We start from the raw sequence: 27254 nt of genomic DNA, 5'->3' as shown, positions 1-27254 counted from the left end.
ATCTGGGCTAAACCCATGCTTGGTAAGTTCTAAGGTAGCTGGTTGTAGTTCACTCAGTAGGTGATCTAGTCTTTCAATATTTTTTTTAGATCTAGCACATTTGGTGAATAATGGTGATGATGTTGTTTTGTGCTGTGAAATGTTTGTGTCTCTTTTAATATATCTGCCTTGTACTTTTGGAAAAAATCCATGAGATGAATATATTTTATGCTAGTGTGATTGTGATGTATTTCTTCAAACTAGAATTCCATAGTGTTTGTGGTTTATATTTCATTTTTGACTTGTATCCATCCTTGTTGTGCTGGGTATTGGCTAAAAAGAATGGTTTGGGTTTATTTGTTGTTGGTGTGGTTTGTTTGTTTCACAATTGCTGTTTAGTGATGCTGTGGAGAGAGTTCTGTTTGTTTGCATATGTTAGTTCGCTTTTTATTTGTCCATTATAGAGTTCACTATTGTTGTAACCGTAGGCTTATTTGGATACAATAATTAAAAATAGTTTAAATTCTTTTAATAATTAAAATTATTTTACCTAAATAATTTTATTCTCAATCTATATTTTGTGCTATTGGCAGAACAAATCACAGAGGACCAATATAAGACACTGGAAATTGAAGCAAATACATTTATTGGGAAGGATCTGCGAGTATCAGCCCATGTGTACAAGGAAGGAGATCAAGAGTTACAGAAGGTATTGCAGATTTCCTTGCAGGTCACATACTCTTTTATGGTTTAAAGAATTGCATATTTAATAAATACTCTTATAATCAATGTTATAATTTGTATTCTTGGGTTCAAAACATTCAAATGTAACATTTATACATAATCCCTTAGACAAACGTTTCTGAACCTGGGAGATGTGAAAGAATTTAAAGTTGGGCGTGAGCGCTTTTAGTAAAATTATGAAAAAAATGTACAAAAATTAATTTGGTATTGTAGTTATATAAAAACTTTAAATTTAATCAAATTACCTTATTAAAAATAGATTGGAGATATAATTAAATATACAGATATTTGAATCCCACAACTCAATATGATATATGAGCGTAATATGGTTGATGGGAAGATGGTAGGTGTGTTAAAAATTTAGGATTCAAGGAGGGCATTAAGCAAAAAAGGTTGAGAACATCTGCCTTAGTCACCAGGATAATTCACCTAGCAAAGATTGTCTTAATTTCTCCTCTTAAGCCGGGTTTTCCTAGACGCGGAAGTGGAGAGCGGAGAGAGGAATGCGGAGAGCGTACTCCACTTGTCTTAGGTAATTTAGTATTACTGTTTTCCTAGAAGCGGAGCGGAACACCATGTTAATCTCTTTTCCCCTCTCCGCGTTCCTCTCTCCGCTATCCGCTTCCGCGTCTAGGAAAACCCAGCTTAATGGAGACTGAAAACAGCTGTGTTAACATTTATAATTTGCTAATATAAATATTTACAATATATACAATACTTCTGAGGTGAAATTATTAATACAGTACACAAATGGTGAAGAATATAGGTGTTAAGGCATAGTAATCGTCTTTGACAAAACTGACTTAGTTTGCAATACAGTTTTGCTTTCAAAAAAGTTATAAGTACTGCAGCAAATGTTTTATTTTGTCTGGGAGCTTATTGTAGGATTTCAGGGCCATGACTTAAAAATTTTACTTGGTTATACCATATATGGACCAGCTGTAGCTAATTTTTTGTAGTTGTGTGAGCCAAACACAGAATGCGCTAGTGGCTAAAACTCTATTTTCCACCTTATTGTTGACATAGTTGATGGGTCATAACAGTTGCTATAGTTCAAAATAAGTCGGTCCATTAGTTTGAATTTGGTAAAAAAATTGTGTATCCGACAGAAATCAGTAATTTAGATCAGCACAATCTGTCAGTGGTTCACAACAACTACGATGATTTTGGTTAAAAATAAGTTTAACATGGGGATGGAATGTCTAGTTGTATTAATAGCCAAAGGTTATACTAAGCAAATAAATAAATAGTAAAGTCTTACCTTAGCAATCCTTGTTATGGTGGTCCGATATTAATTTCAAACCCGTAGGTTCATCATCAGTCGGAAGTTTAGGTAGACCAAATTTTTGTTATAAAATCCACCCGATGGGTTTCGTAGATGGATTTTATAACAAAAATTTGGTCTACCTAAACTTCCGACTGATGATGAACCTACGGGTTTGAAATTAATATCGGACCACCATAACAAGGATTGCTAAGGTAAGACTTTACTATTTATTTATTTGATTATATAAGCAATCCAGAGGCTGAAATGATAGAGTTATACTAAGCTTAAGAAGGGAATGTTGGTTGTGTATTTGCAACTAATGTTTTGGCTGAGAACTTCATCTCTTGTTGTCAACTTCTCCATGGACATCCTTCCATGGATATCGACTTTTTACATAACTTACAGAGGAAAGAAAGAACCTGCTTTAAACGGTCACAACTCCAGTATTTATAGGGGGTGTCATAAAAAAAATATGTAGCGTGCTCTGCAGACCCAGGCTAGGCTGTACATTCAAAAAAATATAAATATTTAATTTCCTTCATAATGATGTTCTTTGGTCCAGGATCACTTCTTGAATATTGAAATGGTATAAGATTACCTGTTTCCGTCTATGATCAAATCTATCTCACCACAAATTTAGGATCATAGACAGAAACAGGTAATCTTATACCATTTTAATATTTAATTTCCAATAAATCAGTTAATGTTTGTAGCACGTGTTTCCTTGTAGCAAATTTTTACAGCAATTAAATTATCCAGCTGATCATAATGTAAACAAATCTGATCTACATAAGAATAACGTAGTAAGTTTAAAGGCCACTGTTAGAGCTCCAAGGGACTTTTTCAACATGGGAAACCTTAAATGACATATACTCAATGAGATCTTTCAAATGAGCCGTAAACTACAATAAATCGTCTAAGAATCTTGGAGGAGTTCTGTCGACAAAAATCATGTTGGCCTATTTTATATATAGATTGAAAATCTAAACCTGATGGCATCTTGATTGTAAAAACTGCTTAAAAATAAGCAATTTTTATGGTTAAAAAATGCAACTATTTACAAATTTTTAATTTGTATCCCATACAACTGGAAGAACCGTCTTTCTTGAAAATGGGTACTTTCGTGAGAATTTTAGACTCTTGGGGAAAATGTCGTCTGTTTGTTACAACATGCCCAGGCATTGTTAATAGGCCTGCAAGGACGGCGTTGTTTTGCTGTTGATAGCATTTAAATAACTTTGCATTTATCCCATAAATGTCTGTGGTTTGAGGGTTTAAAGTTTTCAGATAATAGCAAAATCACTATAAGCTCCTCAGGTTTTATTTCTTACCGACTTTTAGCCCATTTCCCTATAGGGAAGTAGCTATTACCGTAGGTATACCACCTACGGTAAGACAAGGACCCGGGACCGATTTACTTTTTCATTTTGGTGTTCCTAGAGACCAAAAACACTATTCGTTCTAATATGTGTGTGTCTGTCTGTGAACAAGATAGCTGAAGTAAAACGGGGTATTATGGGGTTTTAAATTTTCAAAAAATTTGTTTGTTTCAAATTTTTATCCTTAAAATATGGAATTTACCAATTTTCATAGCAACCATCGTGTAGACCTTAAACCATAAACCGCAATTAAAGGTACAAATTAAAGGTTAAATTAAAGGTTGAAGAGAAAGTTTAAAAACTGTACCTACATTTAAAATTCCCATGACATTCTTATGGAAAAAAGAAAACTGCTTGTTTATGGATTTGTTTATCAAATCTGGCAAATTTATTTATTTCATCTATACTCTTGACAATTGGTCAAACACAATTTTTACTTTACTCCTAGCACCAAACCTAAGTACTAATTAAATCTAATATTATTTAAATGAGGAATACATATGCTTTTTACAGAAATATTTTAATAAATATTCAATAAGACAAATTGAAATTCGCTTGGTCTGCACTCTGCAGCATTGCTGCGCCGGGGGTATTTTAGGTAGGCCTGGTGTTGGTCAAAGCAGTTTATACTGTTATAAACACCGTTAAAATAAAACCATTTTTAAAGTTGCCAGGACTAGCTTTTTCACGAGATTCCAAAGTGTTAGCAAACTTTTCTGTAAGCTTGCACAAGTACTGTATATAAAAACTTCAAAAAAACTAAAAAATCACGATCACTACAATCACATCATAAATCAACGCATTAAATATTATAAATGCCTCCACAGTTTTTTATTCATTCTTTAGCGCACTTAATATTTTCATATTCCTGAGTCAATTCGAGTGATTATAAAATTCTTTTACAGGCCAAAACAAGGGGTCTTCCAGAAGGTCATGTAGGAGATGTTAGAGTGATTGAAATAGAGAATTTAGACAAAAACATGTGTTGTGGTACTCATGTCTCTAGTCTGCGTCAACTTGAGGTGAGTACAGAGTAGAGCCATAGAGCTAATACAGTTGCCGCTTGACTATCTAAACTTAGGCTATCCAAACTTAGGTACAGACATAGACTAAGCAACACAAGTACACTCCTCACCTCATTGTAAATTTTGAAGCTTGTTTTTCGTACCTAGTTAATTGATGATAGAAAAAAATAATAGAAACAAATTTTGTCTACCCCAATTGTGAACAAAAACCACTTGGGAAAAATGTCGACTGTTTGTTACAACATGCCCAGGCATTGTTAATAGGCCTGTTTGTGTTGTGGGGTAGACAAAATCTTTTTTCTATTATTTTAGGGTTATTATCATCATGATTTGGGCTTTACTATTTGTTGGTTATATAACTAGGAGACCAGTTATTGTTTGTGATTATATCGTTTTATTTGGTTAAATGATGTTTTAAATGACTGAAATAACAAGAAACAAATTGTAAACAAAACACGACCTCTACAGTTGGACGTACAGAACTAACAATAAAATTGGCTTCAGCTGTTCCATAAGGATGACAAATCTACTAAGGGAGCATGTTTTATCTATGGTACAGAGTAGAGCCATAGAACTAGTACAGTTACCTCTTGATTATCTTAACTTTGGCTTTCCAACTTTCTGTTTAATCCGACTCTCCCTGTGAATGATTGAGTACCAAGAAATGGGCCATTTTTGTATAGCATGACTTCTTGTGTCGAGCATACGTCTTAGTTTGTCAGCTCCTCCTATCTGCAGATATCTCTGCTAAAAACAGATACCTGTGATGGAGTGAAAATATCGTTTTGTCTTTTTTTTACAGTTACAGTTGTTGTATTTACTTGGTCAGTTTTTTGTCATGGTATATATCGTTATGGATCCAGATTGAAATATTTAGTAGTTTTAGTTAAGGTCAAACTCAAAGCCTCAAATTGGTTTGACAAAAGGATAAATTATGTTAATCTCACTTTTCAGTTACGCCTTACCCTTTCACTTCCTGCTGTAGTCAGTTTAGGTCAGAAAGTTGAGATTCTACTGTAGTAAGGCCTACTATTTTATTTTTCAAGCTATTGAAATGATATCTACTAATATTTGTGTAACTTACTATTGATTATGCCTTACAGGTCATCAAGTTTTTAGGAACAGGGAAAAAGGTGTTTAAAAAGAAAAAGACATGCCTCCTATATTTTGTAGTTGGCAGAGATAAAGTGTTCCAAAAATTTGACTGTATGCACAAAAAAGAAGAGTCCATCTCCACTATATTAAAGTAAGATTTACTGTTTATATTTAATACTTCAATTACTGTAGTAAAGTTAATGATTGCACATTCATGTGAGACAAAATGTTTTACAACGAGCTAGTTAATCTCTCTCTGGTTTTGAAACACCCTACATTTAAACCCATTTAAAATATTTTTACCTCATTCCTTGTGGTTGGTTTAGTGGGAAGATTTTCCATTTCCATTCCATCATTGTAGACCAACAGTTTGTCTGTTTTAATATAGGTCACCTTACGTGATACACCCTGTATATTTGTGTGTGTCTATGAACTTGATAACACGAATAATTTTGGTCCTATTTTTATAAAAATGTTGCTTGAACGATTATGGCTAGATACACTTAAATGAGTTGGCAAACCAGAAATACCGGGTCACAGGTACAACTGTTTTCAAAATTTTCCCTTTTGAATATAAAAATTCCCAATTTCCATTACAACACCATTTAGGCCTGGATCTTAAAAAAGAGTTTGTATATTAAAGCATTGTTGTAGGGTTTTTGGTTACAGAGAAAATTGAAAAAAAAACTTTACATTTAAAACTTGCATGTTATTCTTATGGAGAAAAAGTAAACTGTTGTAGTTTGCTTGTTTATAAATAAAAGATATTTTGATCAAATTTCATACTACAATATAGGCCTACTATTATTATTTTACAAAAAAAAAACACTTTTTCCTTTCCTATAGGAACAAACCTAAAATCGTTAAATCAAATCTAATTTTATTTAAATAGGGAATGAATCTGACAAGTCCAAGGAAATATTTCTTTCAAAATCCAATCAGATACCGTAGATGGAAATTTGCTTAGTCTGCAGTTTTGCTGTGGCGGGGGTATTTTCTTAATAAAAATGGGTATTCACAATATTTTCCCTTTTATAATATATAACAATTATTTCAGCAACCATAATATAACTATGAGTGTAAACCCTGATTTCTAGTTTGCTGCGGTTGCAGTAGTATTTTTAGGTTGTCCTTGAGGCTGTAGTTAATTTTGAATTTGTTAACCTGAAATAAAGCAAAAAGTAGTTTGTTCATCCAATGAGTCTTCAGTTTTTCTTTACTAAGAATTGAGGGAAGTTGTTAACTATGCTACTTAACTATGCTCCGGAAGGTAGAAGTTGAAGGTAACTATCTTTTTGTGTTTTATTTTTTTAGTAAACTCCCAGAGGAGCATGTTACATCCATAACAGACATGAAAGAAGGTTTAGCAGTTGCTAAAAAGGTAAGTTAAAAGTGGCTCCTGAGGAGTCGTCCCCCTGAAGGGGAAGCGTATAATTGAATAATTTGTTAAAATGATTTGAATGCCCATTAGCTGTGTACAAAGCTTTTAGACTCTACCTTTATTATTCTTTGAAATATTTAACTGTCCCAGTACTTTTTTCACCCTGCATACTGTCTCTAATTCACCATTAATTATTAGTCTAAAACCAATATAATTTGAGAGCACCAATAATTTGTGTGGAGCATGGAGTGTTGTTCTAAGATATATTCATAGAGAATTTTGTCAATATTTAGATGGAAACCAGTAACCAATTTTCATGCTGCATATTGTTTTATAGCTTTTTCAAGATATAGCACATTCTTCCTTACAGGAGAAATGGAAAGGGGTCATAACTTGTAGATTTATGAGATTTTAGCTCCATTACCAACATTCTAGAAATTAATCACCGCCAACAAATTGTTGTTGGTTTGTAGAATAAACACAACTGTTGTACTGTTACATTTCTCCTTTGTTACCTGACTTTGACAGCTACTAGAAGGTCACAAATTCTGGATGTTTATAGGCATGCACTGTGTGGATGTGATGCTCTCTGGTGTGGATTAACGTCCGCACTAGTGAGTACTGCGACTTTCCGCAGTACTATTCTGATAATTGGACCAATAATTCGTTAATTACAAGGAAAAAATGTGGCTTGGATTCCACTAAAAACTGTAGGTCCCTTAATTGCCATTGGCTGTATGGGCTATTAATTAACTGCTGTGTCTAAGGAACATGTCGGCCATAGTCACTAACAAGACTACAAGATTGCGTCACTCATCCTACACTCATATTTGGGTTAAAATACGCACATAGTGGCGTCCCCATCTTAAATAATTGATAATAATTGACTAAATTATTGAATGCTAATATTTTGATATTTGCAATTTCAGACAGTTAAAGAGTTACAGAAGGAGGTAGTCATGCTAATAATAAATGCTTTCAAAGAGGAAGAACCAAACCCTGCACTCTTCTGTTTGCACAGGTATAATACATATATATCAGTTCAAGAATTTGGAAAATTATATTTAAACTAGATTTTTTATTGCTTAAAATATTCTTTTACTGAATTATCTTAGATTATTTTAAATATTGTTCTGATGGCTTGCTTCAGAATTTTTCAAAATGTTAGTCTAGAAATTATTTTTGTGGCTGCTATATATCCGCATATACAATAAGCTATACGGGATTGAATATGGGAAAAATAAATCTCTGTGGCAAAATGTGGTTGAATGAGTGTTAATTAAGATACCTGGGCCTAATATATCTTCCATCAATCACCGCTAAACTACGCACATTTCCTGTCCCTGCTCGAACCATATTCAAATGAACCTAACAACCTAGTCAAAGTGCACAATAATACCTCAGCTGCATATCACAGCCAGCTTTTATGTTATTTAATACATCTAATTAATAAATAGTGAACAGAGATTTAACTATATAAATGGACTAATCTGATTTCATAAATGTATCTACAAGTAGCTAACTTGAATTCAAATATTAATTATAATAAACTGGAAATTGGACCACGAGACCACGGCCGGCTTGGTAAACCTAATAATCTACGTAAATAAATATTATCTCAATGCCCTAGTCTACACCCTTCCCCAACCCCTATTATATTATCTACTCATGCTAAGGCTACTCATCTGATCGAAGATGTCCACCACATGCCGCTACCGCATACTACTGACTGACTCACTCCTCGTTGCCGTGTCTCCCGGCGAATTTGGGGGTGCGTGCACATCTAGCTATTGTCACCATGATCGTCGTCTTTATGACATCACGGCTAAAATTGGTAGAAACAAACTCCGCTTGTAGTGGTGATGCTACATCTTTTTAGAACTTTAATTTTGCATATAAGGGATTTTTCTAATTGCAACCACCAGGCTAGGTCTCTCCCTGTGCTCTTCATGATCCACATTCGACTTGCAGTTTTCACTTTATTGCCCCATTGACTCACTCCACCTACAGTGATAATGTTGTTCCAATACTCGTCTTGAAGTCGTTGATAACTCTTGATCGGTTTAGTATTCAATTCATTCTGTGAGCAGCGTAGCCCCCAGACACCAATATGGCCATGCCAGTGCCGCCCTTACTGCATAAGAAAAAGTCATTTACTTTTGGAATAGCCTTTGTATAGCCTAATTTAAAAAAGGATGAGTATACTCTTTAAATTAAAAATCTTCTGTCTGCAATTGTGACAAATGTAAACATTTAATCACCCATCGGCTCCCTTGTTTCAGGCCGGATGGAGATTTGGAACTCATGAATTTTATTTCTAGACAGTTCAAAGGAATGGTAAGAATATATTTTAACTTTAAACTTGCTTTAATTTAGTTACAAAAATAAGGCTGTAGTGTTGTGTGGCTTTATTACGAGTAGTTGCTATAGTGCGTTCAAACAGCCGTGGCACCTGAGGGATTAGGAGACCCCAAGGGTTTCCATGGGGTATCCTAATCCGTCAGGTGCCACGGCTGTTTGAACGGAGTATAATATAATGTTCTGTAACCAAAGTAAACAGCTAATTCAAGAACTAGTGTTTAGATTTTGCTTACCGCACCGACATGATATTCACATACATCTTAAAGCTTACCAAAAGTGGCACACTATAGAACATCATCAGTCACTAAAGATAGAAAAATAATTGCTATAACTAGATTTAACTTTTGAAAGGCACGCTCGTTTTTAAAAATGAAGAGGGCACATCTGGAGGTTACTTCCATTGTATAAAACTGACAATTAAGAGATCAAATGTAATTATTAGGTCATATAGAATAATTTTCGTTATTGTTCTGGCTAAAGATTTGATTTCAAAACTTACAAATTTACGGGAACCGTTTTGTCTTGTATCCAGAGTTTAGTACAATACAGCACAGTAAAATTTATACTATATAATTAATAATTTAAATTTACCCTTCATCAGGGGTTTGTGTCCTCAGTGTAAAAAAAATCTCCAACAAAAATCCTGTGGGTTGTTCATGTAACTCCATTTCAACACTATAATGGTCTACCGATTTCATCTTATCTTAAAAATATCACATTTATTTATTCCCTAATTAAATAGCATTGGTTTAACGAGTAATTAGGTTTGCTGCAACAGGGAGGGTAAAAAAGTGTTCCTAATATGAAAGAATAAGAATATCTTTATTGTCTTAAAACAGTACATTCTTTAACAACTAGCAAAGCTAGAATAGAATAGATGACATTGTTAATGCAGTAAATTTATCATAAGTAAGTAGCTACACCTAGCAATAAGTATCCACGTTTACACGTTTGTACCAAATTTCATCAAAATATATATATATAAAGGAAAATTAATATATTAATATATATATTAATTTGAGCAGATGGTGCTTTTGGCCTTTAGGGACCTCAAAACAAAAAAATAAATCTGTCCTTGGTCCAGGTCGTATTATGAGTACTACGGTAATAGATTATTCCCTATATGGGAAATTTGCTAAAAATAAATGCATCCACAATAGAGACTGCAACTATTTGAGTGATTGTGTAGGGAAATATTTTAATGATATGAAACCTATTTTCACAGAATGTGGTTCTATTCCTAAGCATTGGTGAAGAAGAAGGAAATGTGCTCCTTGAGGGACCAAAAGATATTATTACTGAGTTGGCACCAAAGTGAGTATTTTTTATTTGTCAACTTTAAACTCATCAACATTGTCTAAGCCATTCTACAAAAAAGGAACTGAGCAATCTCAAGTAGTTTTAGTCACCAGTTTTGATACTCTGGTGATATTCAAATTCTCAGCCTTAGAACCATTTAAAATAGTCACACTTTCTTCTCTGAATCAATTCAAAGAGTACAGTAACCTCTTTAATCCGAACTAATTGGGACCGGGGGTAGTTCGGACTATTGAATAGTTCAAATACAGAACATATTGTTGTTTTTACATAACAATAGCTAGGGAAAAGTGAAAAATGCTTTATAAAGTAAAATACAGTGTTTACTTAATACAGTAGTAAACATAGGGAATAAACAGTACTGTACATTAAAATTGAAATAATTACGGTGCGTATATCAATGAATACAGTATACAATAAAGAACTACTGTTTAAGATTGTATAGAGTACAGCAATGAGGTGTTCAGATTAGTGGACGTTCGGATTACAGGGGTTCGGATTAAAGAGGTTCTACTGTATTTTTATAGGCAATTTATTCACTATAAGTAAAAAAAAAATTGGTCAGTTTTTGTGTAGATGTTTTACCTCACATCCCTCGCCCACGAGGGATCTCCCTCTCTTCCCCCTCTCTAATCCTCTAGGGATGGGGAATCAGCTGATCCATTCCCAGCTGATCGATGACGTCATGAGTTCACAAACCCTTGAGCTCTCACAATTCACAACGCCAGGGCAGCCGGCTAGTGGAGAGGTTATGTTGTTGTTTACCTGCGCCAACTGTGAAATTATACGGCGGAACTTTTATTATCGTTGTCGCTTTTTACTCCAAGACGTATAATTTCCACCTGTGATGTAAAATTCAGTGTTCGACAAAGTGTACACATGTTATGTATGTGATATTATATTCGTGATCGTGGTTCACCACCCTAGCCTACACAACAACTTTGGCCATTCTTCCCAAAGGTTTATATTAGGTATGGGGGTTACACGAAAACAGTTTATCACCAGTTTTATACATAACAATGCTATTCTGTGACTTCTGTGTGTATTTAAAAAAAATTGTGTCTTTAGTGATTTTCCCAAAAGTGAGGTTATCCCTACTTCAACCCTAGGATAGGCCTCAGACAGCCTACAACTAATTCCCTTACCAAGATAGGTTTACCACTATCACTGACCAGGTAAGGAATAGGCCTAATGATAAACAAACAATAGTACATATAAAATCTTATCCCCTCTATAAGTTTGACCCATTACAGATAACCATGTTACTTTCCAACCAGCTCTTTTTAATGAAATCTGTTTTAACTGATCCATTGTTTCAAAAACATACATACTGAAAACTGTCATTATATTTTCTGATTTAAACTTTCTCTTAACAAAAGTTCTATGTGGAAGGTTTATTCTTACAGCTTTTTTGCATTCTTAATATAGATTTTAAGTTTCCCTTATTGGTTGAGCCCAAAAGAGTAATTCCAAATGAAATAACTGAATATATGTATGAAAAGTAAACTACTTTTAAAGTTTTTCTTTTGCAATAGTTTTTAATCTAGTTAAGGCATATAATCCGGAAGAAATTATTGAAAGTAGTTTTTCAACATGACAGTTCCAATTTAGTCTTTTATCTATTACTAATTCTAAAAATTTAGTACTATCTTCAACAGTTTTAATATTAAATTTGATAATCGATCGAGGTTGATTTCTGGTTGGTCGAGTTTGAAAATTTATGATACTTGTTTTGTCCACATTGAGATTTAGATTTTGGGAGTTAAGGAAAAAATAATTTAAAACACATATGTCTGATTTTGCCTTGCTTTCTAATTCTTCATTTGTTGGGGCCTCGATTTTAAAATTTGTATCATCAGCATTCAAGCAGAGTTTAGTTAAATTACTGAGTTGCAGAAAATCTCTTAAATAAATAACAAATAAAAGAGGGCTCAGATTGGTTTTAAGTCAGTGGTTAAAGATTGATATGGAATTTTATAGTTTTTATGGTTATGATAAATAATTTCAACAAACTGTTTTCTGTGAGAGAGATAAGATTGAAGCAAATTTAAAGCAATCCCATCTGTACCTAGTAAGCCTACTAAGGCCTACTAAGCCTTGAAATTGATATATCATGTGATATTGAATCAAATGCTTTTTGCAGGTCTAAGAACAAACCCGCTACCTTAAATTTACTATTTAAACTATCAATGACCGATTCAATAAAATCAGTGGCAGCAGTTATAACTGATTATTCATTCTGATAGCCCCTGGACTTCGAATAATGACTTTATAGGCTTACCTCCGTCAGTAGTCCAAAATTGTGTCTTATTTCAAGTAATGTTGATCAAAGCTGACATGTTTCGTTGCACTGCAACATCGTCGGAGCTTTACGTCAAAAACATCAAATAATTTAAACATAAAATACAACACGGGACACGGAACATTTAAAACACGAAATAACACGATAGCGCTATCATGACACGGCACGGCAGCGGTTGTAGGTAAACTGGACACGGGTTATGTAACTTCGTCTCGTCCTTCTCTGTTATCAGCTCGGTGGTCAGCTGTTTCAGATGAGACTGTAACAGTGTTGAAGAGGGAGTGGGACTTGAACTGTAGTTTATCATTGAGGATGTATTCCTTGTGTTCTTCGTTTATGTTCATTTGATATATTTCATACTCCTCAAGTGTGTCCAACTTATTACCTTTCCTGCAATAATGTAAAACTTTCAAACCGGTCATAATATCACTCATTGAGTGATTACAATCTACAAGGTGTTGAGCAAACGCAGATTTTTGTTATAGGTGTTTAGGATCTGGTCGGTGTTCTTTATATCATGTTTGGAAGGCACGGCATGTTTGCCCTATGTATTTACTTGGGCAATCCGGACAAGATATCCTATACACGCCGGTTTTATCTATTTTGTCACCTATCTCAGTTTTATTCGTCAACACGTTTCTAGTACGGTTTGTAGTTCTGAAGGCTAGTTCAATGCTTTGTTTAGCGAGTTCTTTCTTTAATGCGTGTTGGATAGTGTGACTAAATTCCACGCAGACATATTTTTTCTTCTCAGAGCTGTCAATCTTCACACCTTGTTTTTTATGTTTTGTGATGAGCCTATCTACTAAACCGCTTTTGTTACCATTGGCTGTAGCAATATGTTTTATAATTTTGTATTCAATTTCATAATTTACTGCGTTTAATGGAACTGTTAACATCCTATGGACCAATGAATTAAATGCTGAAATTTTTTGAGAATATGGGTGGTATGAGGTGTTGTGGATTGTTTGTACAGAAGTGGTTGGTTTCCTGTAAATGCTATAATCAAAACTGCCGACAGTCTTCCTTATGGTTAAATCTAAAAAATGTATGCAGTCTGATTCTTCTGTTTCAAGCGTGAATTCTAATTTTGGTGCTATTTGATTTAAATATTTGAGGAGGAGGTTTAATTGTCTCTTGTTGTCATCAAACAATACAATGGTGTCATCCACATATCTATAATCAGGGTTGGTACGGTCAGGGAAAACCTGGAAAACCTGGAAATGTCAGGGAATTTTGTTGGTCTGGAAAAGTCAGGGAAAAGTCAGGGAATTTTGGAAAAAATCTGGAATTTCTCTTGAAAGACTACATTTTTTACAGATATGCTACATTTTGCATCTACGTCTCAATACTTGGTCAAAAACATCGAAGTTTGACGAAAACATCGATGTAACAAAAACATCTGGAACCTACCATCGATATAAAAAACATCGAACATCGACAGACATTCTATCATCACCCTCTGATTACTGGCTTAATTGAACGCACCGAGCTCCCAGTGTTTCTACACGACCAAAAGAATATAATCCCGGTCACTTGGTTAAGAAATCCCGTTTAATCCCTTAAGATTTTTGATGTTAAATTCTGAGTGTTGAATTGGACATATTTCGTTTAAATAGTTGTTTTAACATTGCTATTATATTTTGTTAAGGTAATTTTTTCGATTGGGGTTAGTTTTTCACTAAAATAAAAGCATAGTAAATAAAAACGGACGTCATAGCCAAAATTCCTGTTTTATCCCACATCCCCTTCAAATCCCGCTCATGCTCTAAAAATCCTGTTTTCGGGATCTTATCTTATCTTATCTGACAGGGGCAGGTCTTTAAGAGACCTTTAAGCACTTCATCCGAAATCGAATTATTTGGGGTGCGCAATAATTGCTTTCTTGTTGACCTACAAGTTAAGGCGCCCAATGAATGCCTGTAGCTTCCCAATTAGTTCATCCTCAGGAAGGTATCTACCTCTAGCCATATTTCCAAGAGTTATCGATCTAGCGTCAAAGAGCTTGTTACAATCAAAGAGTAAGTGATCAGCTGTCTCTTCTGACCTATCACAGTACCTACAGATCGGTTCACCATCATATAAGCCCATCCGTTGTAGATGTTTCCTGAATCTTCCATGACCAGTTATCAGTTCAACAATTAATTTAATTCTTCGTCTGTCTAGTCTCAAGAGGTCACAGGCAACCTTTTTAGAAGGCCTAAACAGAGTAAGCTGGCTGACCCTAAGAAGGGGAACATCGACCCAGCGTTTGCGATGCTTTTCCTTGGCCCATGACGCAATCGCAGAACATGCACTGTTTCGTGAGATGCCACAGAAGGGTTGTGGGCCTATCATTGAAGTCGCAGAGGCAGTATTTGCCAATCTGTCTGCAGCTTCATTTCCTTTAATGCCTGAGTGTCCTGGCACCCAGCAAAGCGTAAGGTCATTTCTCCTACCCAACTCAGACACAGAAGCAAGACAATCCCACACGAGCCTGGAGTTGAATTCGTAAGAGTTTAATGCTTTTAAGGTCGCTTGACTATCAGTATAGATATTGATTGTTTTGTCTCTGATATCTTTGTTAAGATGTTCTTGAGCACAAACTAGAATGGCAGTGACTTCCGCTTGAAAGACAGTTGGGTACACCCCCATTGGAAGACAAATGCCAGTGCCTCCATTCATCCAATGCACACCTGCTCCAGTGCCCCCATTTTTGATCTTAGAACCATCAGTATAGCATTCTAAATCACCTGTGGGTATGGGTCCTTTTCCGCCAGACCAATCCTTCCTATCTGGTATTAGTACTTTGAAAGGCTTTCCAAAGGAGTATTTTTTGGACATGTGATCTGAAGGCAAGTGCAATTCATCATTATGTACCACCTGAACAATTTTGGAGTGCCCTTTATTGTTTCCTGAGGTTATCCATAAGTATTCGCATCTAAGGCGTTGGGCTGTTTTACTTGCTACCACCTTGATGTAAATGTCGATAGGTAGCATATCAAGCAGACAGTCAAGAGCCGCTCCAGGACAGCTGCTTACTGCCCCAGTTATCATTATAAGAGCAAGCCTCTGAACTCCTGCTAAAGCTTTGACAGCTATAGTAGATTCCATCTTTGGCCACCACACAAGCGAACCATATGTAAGGGCGGGTCGAACAACAGATACATACAGCCAGTGCATAAAAGTTTAGGCTGTAACCCCCATGTGCCACTTACCATCCGCCTGCATGCCATAAGGGACCATTTGCCACGCTCAGTGACTTTTTGAAGATGTGGTCCCCAGTGAAGTGATCTGTCCAAAATTACACAAAGATACTTCACCTGATTCTGCAGCTCTATTACAGTGCCCTGCAGTCTTAGTGGGCCGATCCCATCCAGTTTCCTCCTTCTTGTGAAGGGTACTATTACAACTTTCCTGGGATTTATAGAGAGCCCATCTTCCTGGTACCAACGGTCCACTACCCTTAAAGCTCTATTCATAAGGTCAGTTATGGTTCCGTGGAACTTTCCAACCACAAGGATTGCAACATCATCAGCATAACCTAAGGCGAAAACCCCACTTTTGTTGAGTGACCTTATAAGGTCGTCTGCTACCAAATTCCAAAGGAGAGGAGAGAGAACCCCCCCCCCCCTGAGGGCATCCTCGAGTAGTTCTTGCCTCGATCGTGTCATTATGGAGTGAGAGCCTAACCTTCCTACTGTGAAGCAAGGATTCAATCCATCTACATATTATACCGTGAAAACCTCTTCCTCTCACCGCATTAAGAATTGCTGGAGTACCAGTATTATCAAAAGCACCTTGAATATCGAGAAATGCACCCAGGGCCACTTCACTGCTCTCTAGAGCTTTCTCAATCTTGCTTACAAGTTGGTGCAACACAGTCTCGCATGATCTTCCTGAGACATACGCATGCTGATTATTATGAAAAGGATGTGTCCTAAGAGCTGTATCCATCATATATCTTGAGACGAACTTTTCTAGGATCTTAAGGAAGAAAGAAGATAGAGAAATGGTCTAAATGACTTAGGATCAGTGTAACTATCCCTTCCTGGTTTAGGAATAAATGCGATACGTGAATTACACCACCCTAAGGGAATGTGTCCTAAGGCTAAGCTGGCTCTGAAAAGTTTTCGGGATAAGTTAATAATCCTACGTATGGAAACACTGCTAGTACCGGGATGCGCGGAAGGATAGGCCAACATTCATCGTTTCAATTTCAATACGATACTGAATACAATTCCTCATTGAATTTATAAAAAGAGAAAAGAATTTATTTATAAAAATAAATACATCTGCCTTAAAAAATAAGGTTGCCAATGACACAGAAAAAATTATACAAGATAAAATTGTATAAGACTGATTAATTTTGATGTTTGCCATATAGATGATTTCTCATTATGCTCAATGAACCTCTTAATGTTTCATGAGTAATAATTTTCAAAAAGGATCTGTCCAAATCATATTGTTTCCAAAAGTTCACAAAAAATTTTGATAATGTTCCTCTTGAACCAATAAACAATCCAATCACCTCAACTTTCCAAATTTTAAAATTTTGCTTGAAATATTCAAAGGTAGGATCATATTTTTTTTTCTTTTCTTCATTTACTTCGTTAGGTTGATTTATGTTTATTTCAAATCGAATTGTTGAATCGAGAATTATGCCTTTGTTAGTTTCTCTTTCTATCAATAAAATATTTACTCTTCTGGTGCTTCCTTTAGAAGAAAGACAGTGTACTTCTTCTTGCACTTCCCATGTGTTATACCTTTTTCGGAAGGCATTTGCTATGATACTTCTTATTTTGTGATGCCTAGTGATTCTTAGAAGTTCACCAAACGGACAGAAGCCAAGGGCATGTGCAAGGGTTTCAATCTCACCACAGGCATGCCTGCAGCGGTTATTGCCCTGACTTCTGCTGTGGAGAACACGCACTGGCACCACATTTGCAATCATTTTTATACTGTCTTTCCACTCAGATTCTGACAAGCCTTCTTTATTAATAATACTTTTATTTCCCGGAGTATAGTCTTTGAAAAGTTCAACACCTTTACCCTTTCAATACTGATTCAACCTTTAATAAACTAAAAAAAACTGCACTTGTAGGAGTTTATAAAAAAAATGTTATCCTGTTAGTTGAAACATTTAATAGTTTAGTTTGGTATTACTTTTTGTCTCCGGTACAAGCATGGTAGTTATTTTTCCTATATCACATGTTTCTTCCGATATAAGCCGATGATATCGCAAGCAAAATATCGATATATATATCAGTATCAGAAGCACCGTATCGTCTATCTGCTAGTGTCAAGTCAAGGCCAAGTAGAACATAAAGTGTGAGGTTAAGTTAGTTGGTACTCTTAATTTTCCAGATTCCAGATGTTTAATTCTTTTCTTATTGGTTTTATGAGTAAACTATTTAGGCCTACATTTTTTCTAATAATTCTCGATTCTGACTATTTGATATTTTGACTGATATTATACTTGACTGATATTAGACTGATATTATACTTTTTCCTGGAAAAAGTATAATATCAGTCTGGAAAACCTGGAAAAGTCAGGGAATTTCATTTTCCAAAATCAGTACCAACCCTGTATAATACATGAGTATTTTATCTTTGTATTTGTTTTTATCTGAAAATATATATTATAATTTCAACGTGATTCAAGTAGATATCAGTTAAGATACCTGATAGTGACGATCCCATAGCAAGGCCGTCGTTCTGTAAATAATATTTACCATTAAAAGTAAAATAGTTTTGACGGAGTACTTCAGTTAGTAGTTGTAACATTTCATTTATTGCTTCAGGTAGTAAGTTTGAATGTTTGTTTAGGTTGTCATGAACGATGTCCAGTGTGGTTTTCAAGGGGACATTGGTATATAGGTTTACAATGTCAAATGAGGCAAGAGATTGGTGCATTTTTATTTTAAAGTCTTTCGTTTTATCATGCCGTGGCCAAATCAGTGATATGGGTAGGCTTACTACAAATTTTTTTTCAATAACCGCGACACCAGCAGTCATGTGGCGGGGGTCATGGAAGTCCGCAGATATGCTGTGTGCGAAACCTACTGTTTTTCTTTCATGTCTGAGTCTAAGAATATTTGCCATATTACTCTCAGTCACCTCAATAGATCTTTTCTTCTGAAAACTGTTGTTAGGAAAGTAGCTATTCCCTCTTCAGTGGTGAGCGATTGAAATTGGCTTTCATTTTCTTTTGAACTTGTACATTCAAATACATTTTTTGCGAATTCAATCATCAAATAGGCAAGCCTCGTTTTCCCATCATTTTTTAGGTGCATCACGTGGCGTGTGAAGTGCTGCCTATCAAAGAGGTCACAATCAATAATAATATGTATGTTGTATTGTTAATGCAAGCAACCCACTCCTGGATGTCGTTATTTGCTTGAGCCATGTTTTATTGAATGACGTCATTAGAAGATTTATCGTAACGGGATGGTTGTTATACATACTGGTCTTGCTTTACTAAGTTTTTCCAATTCACCTTCCATTTTTCATAAACAATGCGAGGAGAGTTCACAGACACATCATTTGTACCAGCCAGCAAAATTAAAGGTCTCTTCTGAGATTTAGCAGCTCACAGAAAGTAAATAAAGAAATGTCTTATAACACTTAAAACATATATTTACGCTTATACTGTGTACTCTTGTTCAGTTGCTGCAATAAGATGTCAGTAAATACCATCATATATACTCCACAATCCACCTACACTATTATTTTGTTGAGGAACATTTATGACTTTAATTGGTGATTCAGCCGGACAACCAAAGTAAATTATATGAACCCATATAGATTACTCAGTGTGATCCCTCAGTTCGGTACAAATTCTGGGTATCTGCAGGATCATTTTCATTTTCTACATGAATGACACCATGAATAGGAAAAAAATACATATGACTTTTGGTCAAGATTCAAAGGCTCAACAATATGGTGGTAGTCGTTAATGGATTTAATCATGTGGGTTATAATTGGATTCATCAATAACATATATACAAGGTGTTATCATTGGGTAAACATTGTTGATTTGTTATTTTGTTTTCAGAGTGAGCTCTGTGCTAATAGGCAAAGGTGTTGTTAGTGGAAATAAATTTCAAGCTAAAGTGTCACGGCTAAGCTGCAAGAAGAGAGTTGAAGACTTGATAAGGGAGGCCCTTACTGTTCAATGCCGCTCAGCCTAAATATGTAATGCTGGAGTTTTTATTATCTGTTTATTTTTGTTTTTACATGTGTAAGATGCATATTGAAATATTAAGTATTATTATCCTATGTGTACGATTCTAGTCATTGTTAAACTATGAAAAATAAAAAAAAATAATGTTGAGTAAATACAGGGTAAAAATATGGAGTAAAAAAATAAAAATATAATCTTCCCTTAGCATTGTGGTCAGTTTAGGATGTTTCAGCTTGAACTTGTTCACTCTATAAAGTTTTACCTCATAATTTTAGGGGGGAAAAATTAATTTACTGTAGTTACTTTCCAAGGAGAATATTATTTCACCATGGTTCATCATAACTTTTGAAATTCATTTTCATTGCTGTTTGAAGTTCAGCTGAATAGCTATGGGAATGTTTGTATTCAAAGTTTTAGTTAAAATCCTCAACATTATCACAAATGAGGGCATGGAAAGGATTCAAAAACCTCAGAACACCTATCTGTTACACATATCTGTTAAAACAAATCATTTGTACTCGTATCTTAGGACGAATAAAGATTTTTTTCTGATATCCAACATTATTTTTACAATTCCTTATTTTAACAAAATGCCTGGGTTATTTAATTTTTGTTTGTATTTCTACTGGGTAATAACTTTCAGGTAAATTACGTTAATTTTTAGTTACAGTAATATAAAGTGTATAGTATCTGAAAGTCATCCCATTGTAGATAGGGCAAACTAAAGTGCAAAAGAAATATTCGTCACTTGACTGTGTGTTGTTGACTTTTAACAACAATATTCTTGTAGGAATATGAAAAATCCAGACTTTTTCCAAATACCAGGAAAGTTTTTCCACCCAAAGAATATTTCTGCAAACTATAGACCAATTACTCTTGCTAGTAAACTTGCCAAGATCTTAGATAAATGTATTAATATTCAATTCAAAACATTTCTAATGGAGAATAACATTTTAAAGTATTTGGATTCAGAAGAGAAAAATCCATTCTTGACAAACTATTTTCATTACCAAAAAACACCTATATAAAGAGCTAAGCTATCATTTAAAAACAAGACAAAAATATTCATATTTAGTAACTTACCTAAAGCTTTCGATACAATTGATTGGTTCTTACTAAAATTTATGCAGCTTAGGTGTGAATGGTATATCTTTTTATTGGTTGAAAAGCTACCTGAGCTACAGTCATCAAGTTGTATCAATATTGTGATATAATAGTTATCCAAGAAAGATCGATTACAGTGTGAACCAAGGCACTGAAGGCAGCACCCTCGGTCCTGCTTTGTTCTTAGTCTATAATTAATAACATTGGTAAATCAAACCTGCCCAACGTAACCCTTTATCAATGTGCATATGACAAAGTTTTTTTTTTTATTATTTCATGGAGATAGCTGAGTTTGGATTGTTCATGGTTAATCGTTAATCTGATCAGGTCAGGCTAGCTTCCTCGGCGGAACTCCCTAACCAATGAAAAGCCTTCCATGCTGCCCAATGAGAGCTTAACTCGATGAATATCAACTCGGGGTCTGTACAAATGCCGAACCATCCTACCTGAGACAGCCAAGATTCAGCTGATTCAATCAATTGTCTTGTCAGTGCTCTACTACTGTTTTCCTGCATATGGCAACATTATCACAAATGAGGGCATGGAAAGGATTCAAAAACCTCAGAACACCGCAATAAGATTTCTATATGGTCTGCGGAAACGCGATCATATATCTGAATTTGAAAAAACTGCCGGTCTTTTGCCCTCAGCAGCCGTATGCAGGATGCAAACCTGCACTCTGGTTCATCGGGTACTGGTAAAAAAAGAACCAGCTTACCTCATGGAAAGAGTGGTCTCCCGCGATCGGGTGTCTCTGTACAATACTCGACAGGAAAAGCAGTTTCACTTCCCGAGAGTGAGGCTGGAGATTGGCAGGAGGGGCTTTTCATACTTTGGGCCCAAGTTGTCTAATGACCTCCCCTGTGATCTTAAGTTGCTGGGTCTTCCAGCCTTTAGAAATAAGCCAAAGGAAATGTGTAGACAGCTGTGGATGAAGGACCTCAAATTTTGTAAATATATTATGTACTTTCTGTTATTAGTTTTATTTAGTATTAGTAATGAAATTGACAAGAGTTATCCTGTAAAGCAGTATGTACTGAGGAACGCTTGTTAAATAAAGGCATTTTTATTTATTTATATTGACCAGTTTTGCAAAAAGTATCGTACCTCTATTGTTATCAATCTGATAAAACATATCTCACCAATTATTAGCAGAATCAACACAAGTTATAGTTTTAAAATAACTATACAGTTGAATATATTAACGGACTTGTTACTGAACAATACTACTTGTGGTGTTGTTGACCAAACATGTATCCTTGACTTAGGCCTATTATGTTACTGTCGTGTGTTAGTAGTTGATGCATTTCAGCCAATACATTACATAATTATTTACTAACACATTTGACCGTTGTGAGACAGGTTAGTTACACCCTACTGATGACAAGTCGTTGCAATAGTAATCCTGCTGTACGAGAGGGACCGCAGGTTCGGACATTTGGTTCATGCACTCAGTCGAGCGGCCGGTGGTGGGAAGCTACCATCCTTGGGATTATGCCTGATGAACACCTCTAAGGCCAAATCCCGCCTAGATGGCGCTGACATCCACTCAGAGTCCGTGAGTGAAGACTCATAACAGTGTGGCTTTATAGGCGGGTCTTACGAGCCTGTGGCTTCCTTTCGTGGACAGATCCGCCAATTATGATCGTCTCTGTACTTGACGTTGCTTATATGAGGGTCGTTTTTTAAGCAAGGGCAGTTTTTGTCTATAGCGCTGTAGTTCTCTTGTCCACTTACTGGCATCATTGGTGAACATAATGGCACCACTAGCATCTCTGTATCTGACGTGTAACACCTTGCTGTTGTCTAGACAGTGGTGGATCCAGAGGGAATGGGCAAAGGGGGCGACCGCCCCCCCCCCTCGAGCATACATATACATATATTTTTTACTGCATGTAATACAGTAGTGCATACACATTGCGTAAAATAATTTGTCACACTAACTTTGGACAAAGAAATTGTATAAAACTGCCATTTTGGAGACTTAGTTTACATAAATTTTTCAGGGGGTACCACCAAACCCCCCAGACACCCTGGTTCGCCCCCCCCCCCTTGTGACTGTTCTAGATCCGCCACTGTGTCTAGAACATTTTTAAAATTATTGAATCTCCCGCTGCTTGCTAGATAAGGTCAATGATAATTTTTTTTACCACAATTGTGTACAATTTGTGATTATGTCCCTAATACAATGAGTGAGGGTAAAGTATGTAAATAGGTTAGGGAGTGGAAAAATGGCTGTGAAAACCTTTGTGGTCTTGTGGTCTGTGAGAAGTCTGGGTACCCTCCAAAAACAAAATCTCCTTCTGAAATGGACATTTTCACGGCCATTTTTAAACTCCCGAATTCATATCTGCACTTAACCTTTACGCATTGCCTTAGAGCCATCAACTTCAGTCATGTGTCAATGAATGTCTGCAGCCAACATGTTTCTTATTGCAGTCAAAAAAACATATCACTAACCTTATCTCGCATGCAGCGGGATATTAAATAATTTTTAAAATTGTCTAGGCACACAGCAAAGTGTACACGTCACATTTAAGCGTGTAAGCACATGGTAAGTTATGTGTCCATGTTCCTTATATAAACTGTTGACAACCATTTCGAAGCGACAGTTTTATAAAAAGTTTTTCTTGTGGAAGATCTGAAGAAAAGGATTTAGTCATTTGAAACGTGCCATTCATAAGGATTACATAGGATCACTCTGGCAGTACCCAGGTAATTTTATACCTTTTATAGTAAAAATGTTGATGGGTTTGGATTTCAAAATGTCTTACGATGCAATCAAATGTACATTATGAAACAGTAGGGCAGTATAGGTTACCCTACTATTTGTTTATTTGTGTTTTTTGTCTTGCGTTATTTTGTATGCAGAATCTAAATACTCCTTTGGCTCTCGCCGTTAAAGCCAAAACCTGAAGCCAAAAAGTTGACGAATACAAGCGTTGGGATAGTCGTTTGGGTGTATTGTATTGTATTGTACATTAGCGGACTCAAGGTCCCAGCACGTTAACCGAAGCTTATTGTGCATGCCCCACTTGCCGCTAACTAGGTAAGCCTATGCCCGTGTCCTTGACCAGGTCCGGGAGCTTTGCCCAATGTTAGCGTCTGGTTCATCACCTGGCTGCTTTTGTCCGAACAGAGCCCTTCTAGCCCCAAGTCTGTAGCAATCCAGAATGATGTGCTTTTCAGTCTCATTGGACTGGTTGCATCGATACTCCTGGTTGTCATTGATGATTCCTAGAGTCTGAAGGTGTTTGCTGATACATTCCTGTGTCTTGACTCTCATCAGACCTAGGGTTTAAACCTCTGGCCTTCTTTGAAGGTCCTTCTGCCAAGGGTGGAGTGACCGTTACACCTCTAGGGTGCTTAGCCCCCCTTGTCCCGACATCCAGACCCACAGATGGTTCTGGTGTTTCTCTGGTCTTGGGGACTTCTTCGAGATATGGGTCTTGGTCTTGTTCTGAATGAGCTAACAACTGAAGTGTTGGCAATGCAGATTCCAGATTTGAATCGAGCTTTGGTTCTGGTAGGACTTAGGTTTTTTAGAAACCATAACGTTCTCACCAATCAACTCTTGTGAAGCTGAAGGTTGAGCCCTGTATGCCCGAGTAAGACTGTTACTCTAAGAGGTTGCCCCTGCTGAGGAGCCCAGTGGCATTCACCTTTTTGGCACTGGTTGCTTGACACCATCACTGAGGTTTGGCTAAAAAAGAAGGTAAGGAAGGGTGAAGGAAAGAAGAATTCTTCAATAGCAAAGCAAAGAAGAGAGAAGAAGTATGCTAGTAGTCATCGAACCCAGTACAAAGAAGAGAAGAGATCTGGGGGTTGGCTAGGGTACCTCGGTGTTGCCAGTTTACAATAGGCCTCATGTGTGGTTAACAGATAACTACCCTTGAGGGAAGTGGTTTGGGTGAGACTAAACTGTGTGATAAATGAATAATGAAGACTGAGGAGAAAGTTGGCTCTTTATATCTGATTCAATAAAAATTTGGATCTTTGCTGTAGCCTATGTTGGAACAAGACAAAAGAGACTAAGCAGTGTAATTTCAGACATGCAAAATGAAGTCTATTTGCTGCATCCAAACTCGGAGGTTGGAAAACAGTAGCTACTTCCAAAATATAACGGTTTCAAAATGTATGATAGCTACCTGCTAAAAAACTATAACTCAAGCATGTTATTACAAAGCAAACTAAATTTTTATCATAAAAGTAAATAAATAAATGCAGTAATTATAAGATACTTATGCTTAGGTTATTAATTTATAATGTTAATTTTTTATGTAGCTATAACTACTAGGTCCCTGCCCATAACTGGGCAGTTGGCACCAACCCTGAAGCATCTTGGCCCTATGCTTTGCTTCGCAACATTCATAGACCAATTTCAGAGTAATGTGTCTTTGTAGCTTTTTCCGCATAAATTTAGATGGTTTTAACATGATTTGACTGATTTTTGCACAAGTAAAAAGAGCTTTGGTTAGCAAAAGGAACACCATCTTTAGCTGTGGAAATGTGAGCTTTATTTTTGAATGCAGATATTACTTTATCATGATTGGAAATGATTGGCTCATACCTGTCTAGATCCAAAAACATCTCAGTTTCTGCATCCCATTAACATATCCTGAGTAAACACTGTTTCGTAAGACAACTTCCTTTCAAGTCCTTAGCAGCAATGGAAAAAATAGTTCTAGTTTTCTAAGGCAGGGGTTTCCAACCAACATTGTACATTTTTGGAGGGAAGGCTGGCCAGTAATTTTTCATTGCAGAAAGTTCCCCTCTCCCATGAACCCACGAAGTCGTTAACTAATTGAGAATTTAGTGTTGGTTTTTGATATTTTCTTGATCATTTTGTATTTGCTATCCTTTATACAACTTCTTGGCTTGCTAAGTTTCAGATAGGCCTAATGAAAACACAGGACTACATATAATAAATATTGTTTTTACAGACTACAGTGCCACAAAATTTACTTCGTTGAAGTTTTAATTGTAATGGTGATAAAAACTTTACAATACAGGAGCTTACAATAAGTGTAAAGCGTAAAATTTACAATCATTTTTAGTGAGAATATTGCATTTGCCACTTAAAATGTCAGCTCATTTAGGGTTGTAATTTTTAGTGTTGACAATTAGAATTGAATCCAAATTCCACTTAACTAGGTGGATCTGTATTTATCTCGGTAAGTACACGTTTACTACAAATTTTCCCGTACAGTAGGTACCAACAAATTGGCAAGTGAGAGACGTATAACACGTCAGCCAGCCGACCGGGAGACTGGCAATTGTACGCGAATTTTGTTGAACTTGACAACAGGTAAATGACAGTGAATTGCACTTGACTCTGGTATAAGCCGCGAGTTCGATCAATATCCTATGGCCTACCCTTCATTCAATGACGGCGTTCCATTGATTCTCTTTCAACGTCGCAATGAAATTGCGATCATCGGTGACGAGTGTTGCCGAGATCGCGGGAGACGATGACGATCTATCTCGGTATTACAGAGACCGCCAAAGCACAGGTGTTTACGCGATCGCGGGAGAAGATCATCGGTGTTTGCTACTAAAAAGAATTGTTCATCAACCCATGCTGGTTTTCAAAGGGCCGGAATTAACTGCTCGCGGGCCAAAGTTAGAGACTCCTGTTCTAAAGGGACCCTTCTGTGTTTGCTACTAGTGAGAAGGGGGTTCATTGAGATTTCGAGTTCGACTAAGTACTTTTCTCTTCGTCTATCTTCGCCAATGTTCAAATTACTTTATACGAATAAGTAAAGCACATAATTTGAAAATAAACTGTCTGAAAAAAATAATTTACACCGAGGAATCCGTGGGTGTTTGGGTCAGCCGGGTACTCAATAAAACACATATTGAGATAAACCTACAGATGATATAGTTAGAAGTAGGCCTATGTGAAATTTTAAAGCACACAATATCTATTCCCTTCATCAACCAAGCATTACTACTTATGGACTACTACTTATGGACCTTCCCTTGTATCATATCTGCGTGTGGCAGTGAGGAATGACTTCAGGGATTTGAAGCAGCAAACATTTTTGTTTAGACCCAACATAGGCCTACATGAGTTACAACTTATTGTAATATCAGAAATCGGTTGAGATTGAGTTGTTTATCTGTTTACGAACA

The 27254-nt window shown here is 36.1% G+C and overlaps 1 protein-coding gene across 1 annotated transcript in view; it reads left to right on the top strand.

The window, feature by feature from the left end:
• The window catches only part of LOC128998394 (alanyl-tRNA editing protein Aarsd1), a 44038-nt gene extending 23469 nt beyond the window's left edge, over nucleotides 1-20569 (top strand). Inside the window, exons 5-12 of the mRNA XM_054424508.1 lie at nucleotides 573-688; nucleotides 4275-4391; nucleotides 5498-5640; nucleotides 6804-6870; nucleotides 7800-7891; nucleotides 9153-9207; nucleotides 10457-10545; nucleotides 19887-20569. Coding sequence (XP_054280483.1) covers nucleotides 573-688; nucleotides 4275-4391; nucleotides 5498-5640; nucleotides 6804-6870; nucleotides 7800-7891; nucleotides 9153-9207; nucleotides 10457-10545; nucleotides 19887-20022 — 815 coding nt within the window. The 3' untranslated portion in view covers nucleotides 20023-20569. The remainder of the gene's footprint in view (nucleotides 1-572; nucleotides 689-4274; nucleotides 4392-5497; nucleotides 5641-6803; nucleotides 6871-7799; nucleotides 7892-9152; nucleotides 9208-10456; nucleotides 10546-19886) is intronic.
• The last annotated feature ends 6685 nt before the right edge of the window (nucleotides 20570-27254 follow it).

The sequence above is a fragment of the Macrosteles quadrilineatus genome, unplaced genomic scaffold (genome assembly GCF_028750875.1).
Source record: "Macrosteles quadrilineatus isolate MER2022 unplaced genomic scaffold, UCM_ALF_1.0 Scaffold_7__1_contigs__length_78375512, whole genome shotgun sequence".
NCBI lineage: Eukaryota > Metazoa > Arthropoda > Insecta > Hemiptera > Cicadellidae > Macrosteles > Macrosteles quadrilineatus.
Note: the sequence above shows the minus strand (reverse complement) of the source record. Positions and strands in the feature narration are given on the sequence as shown.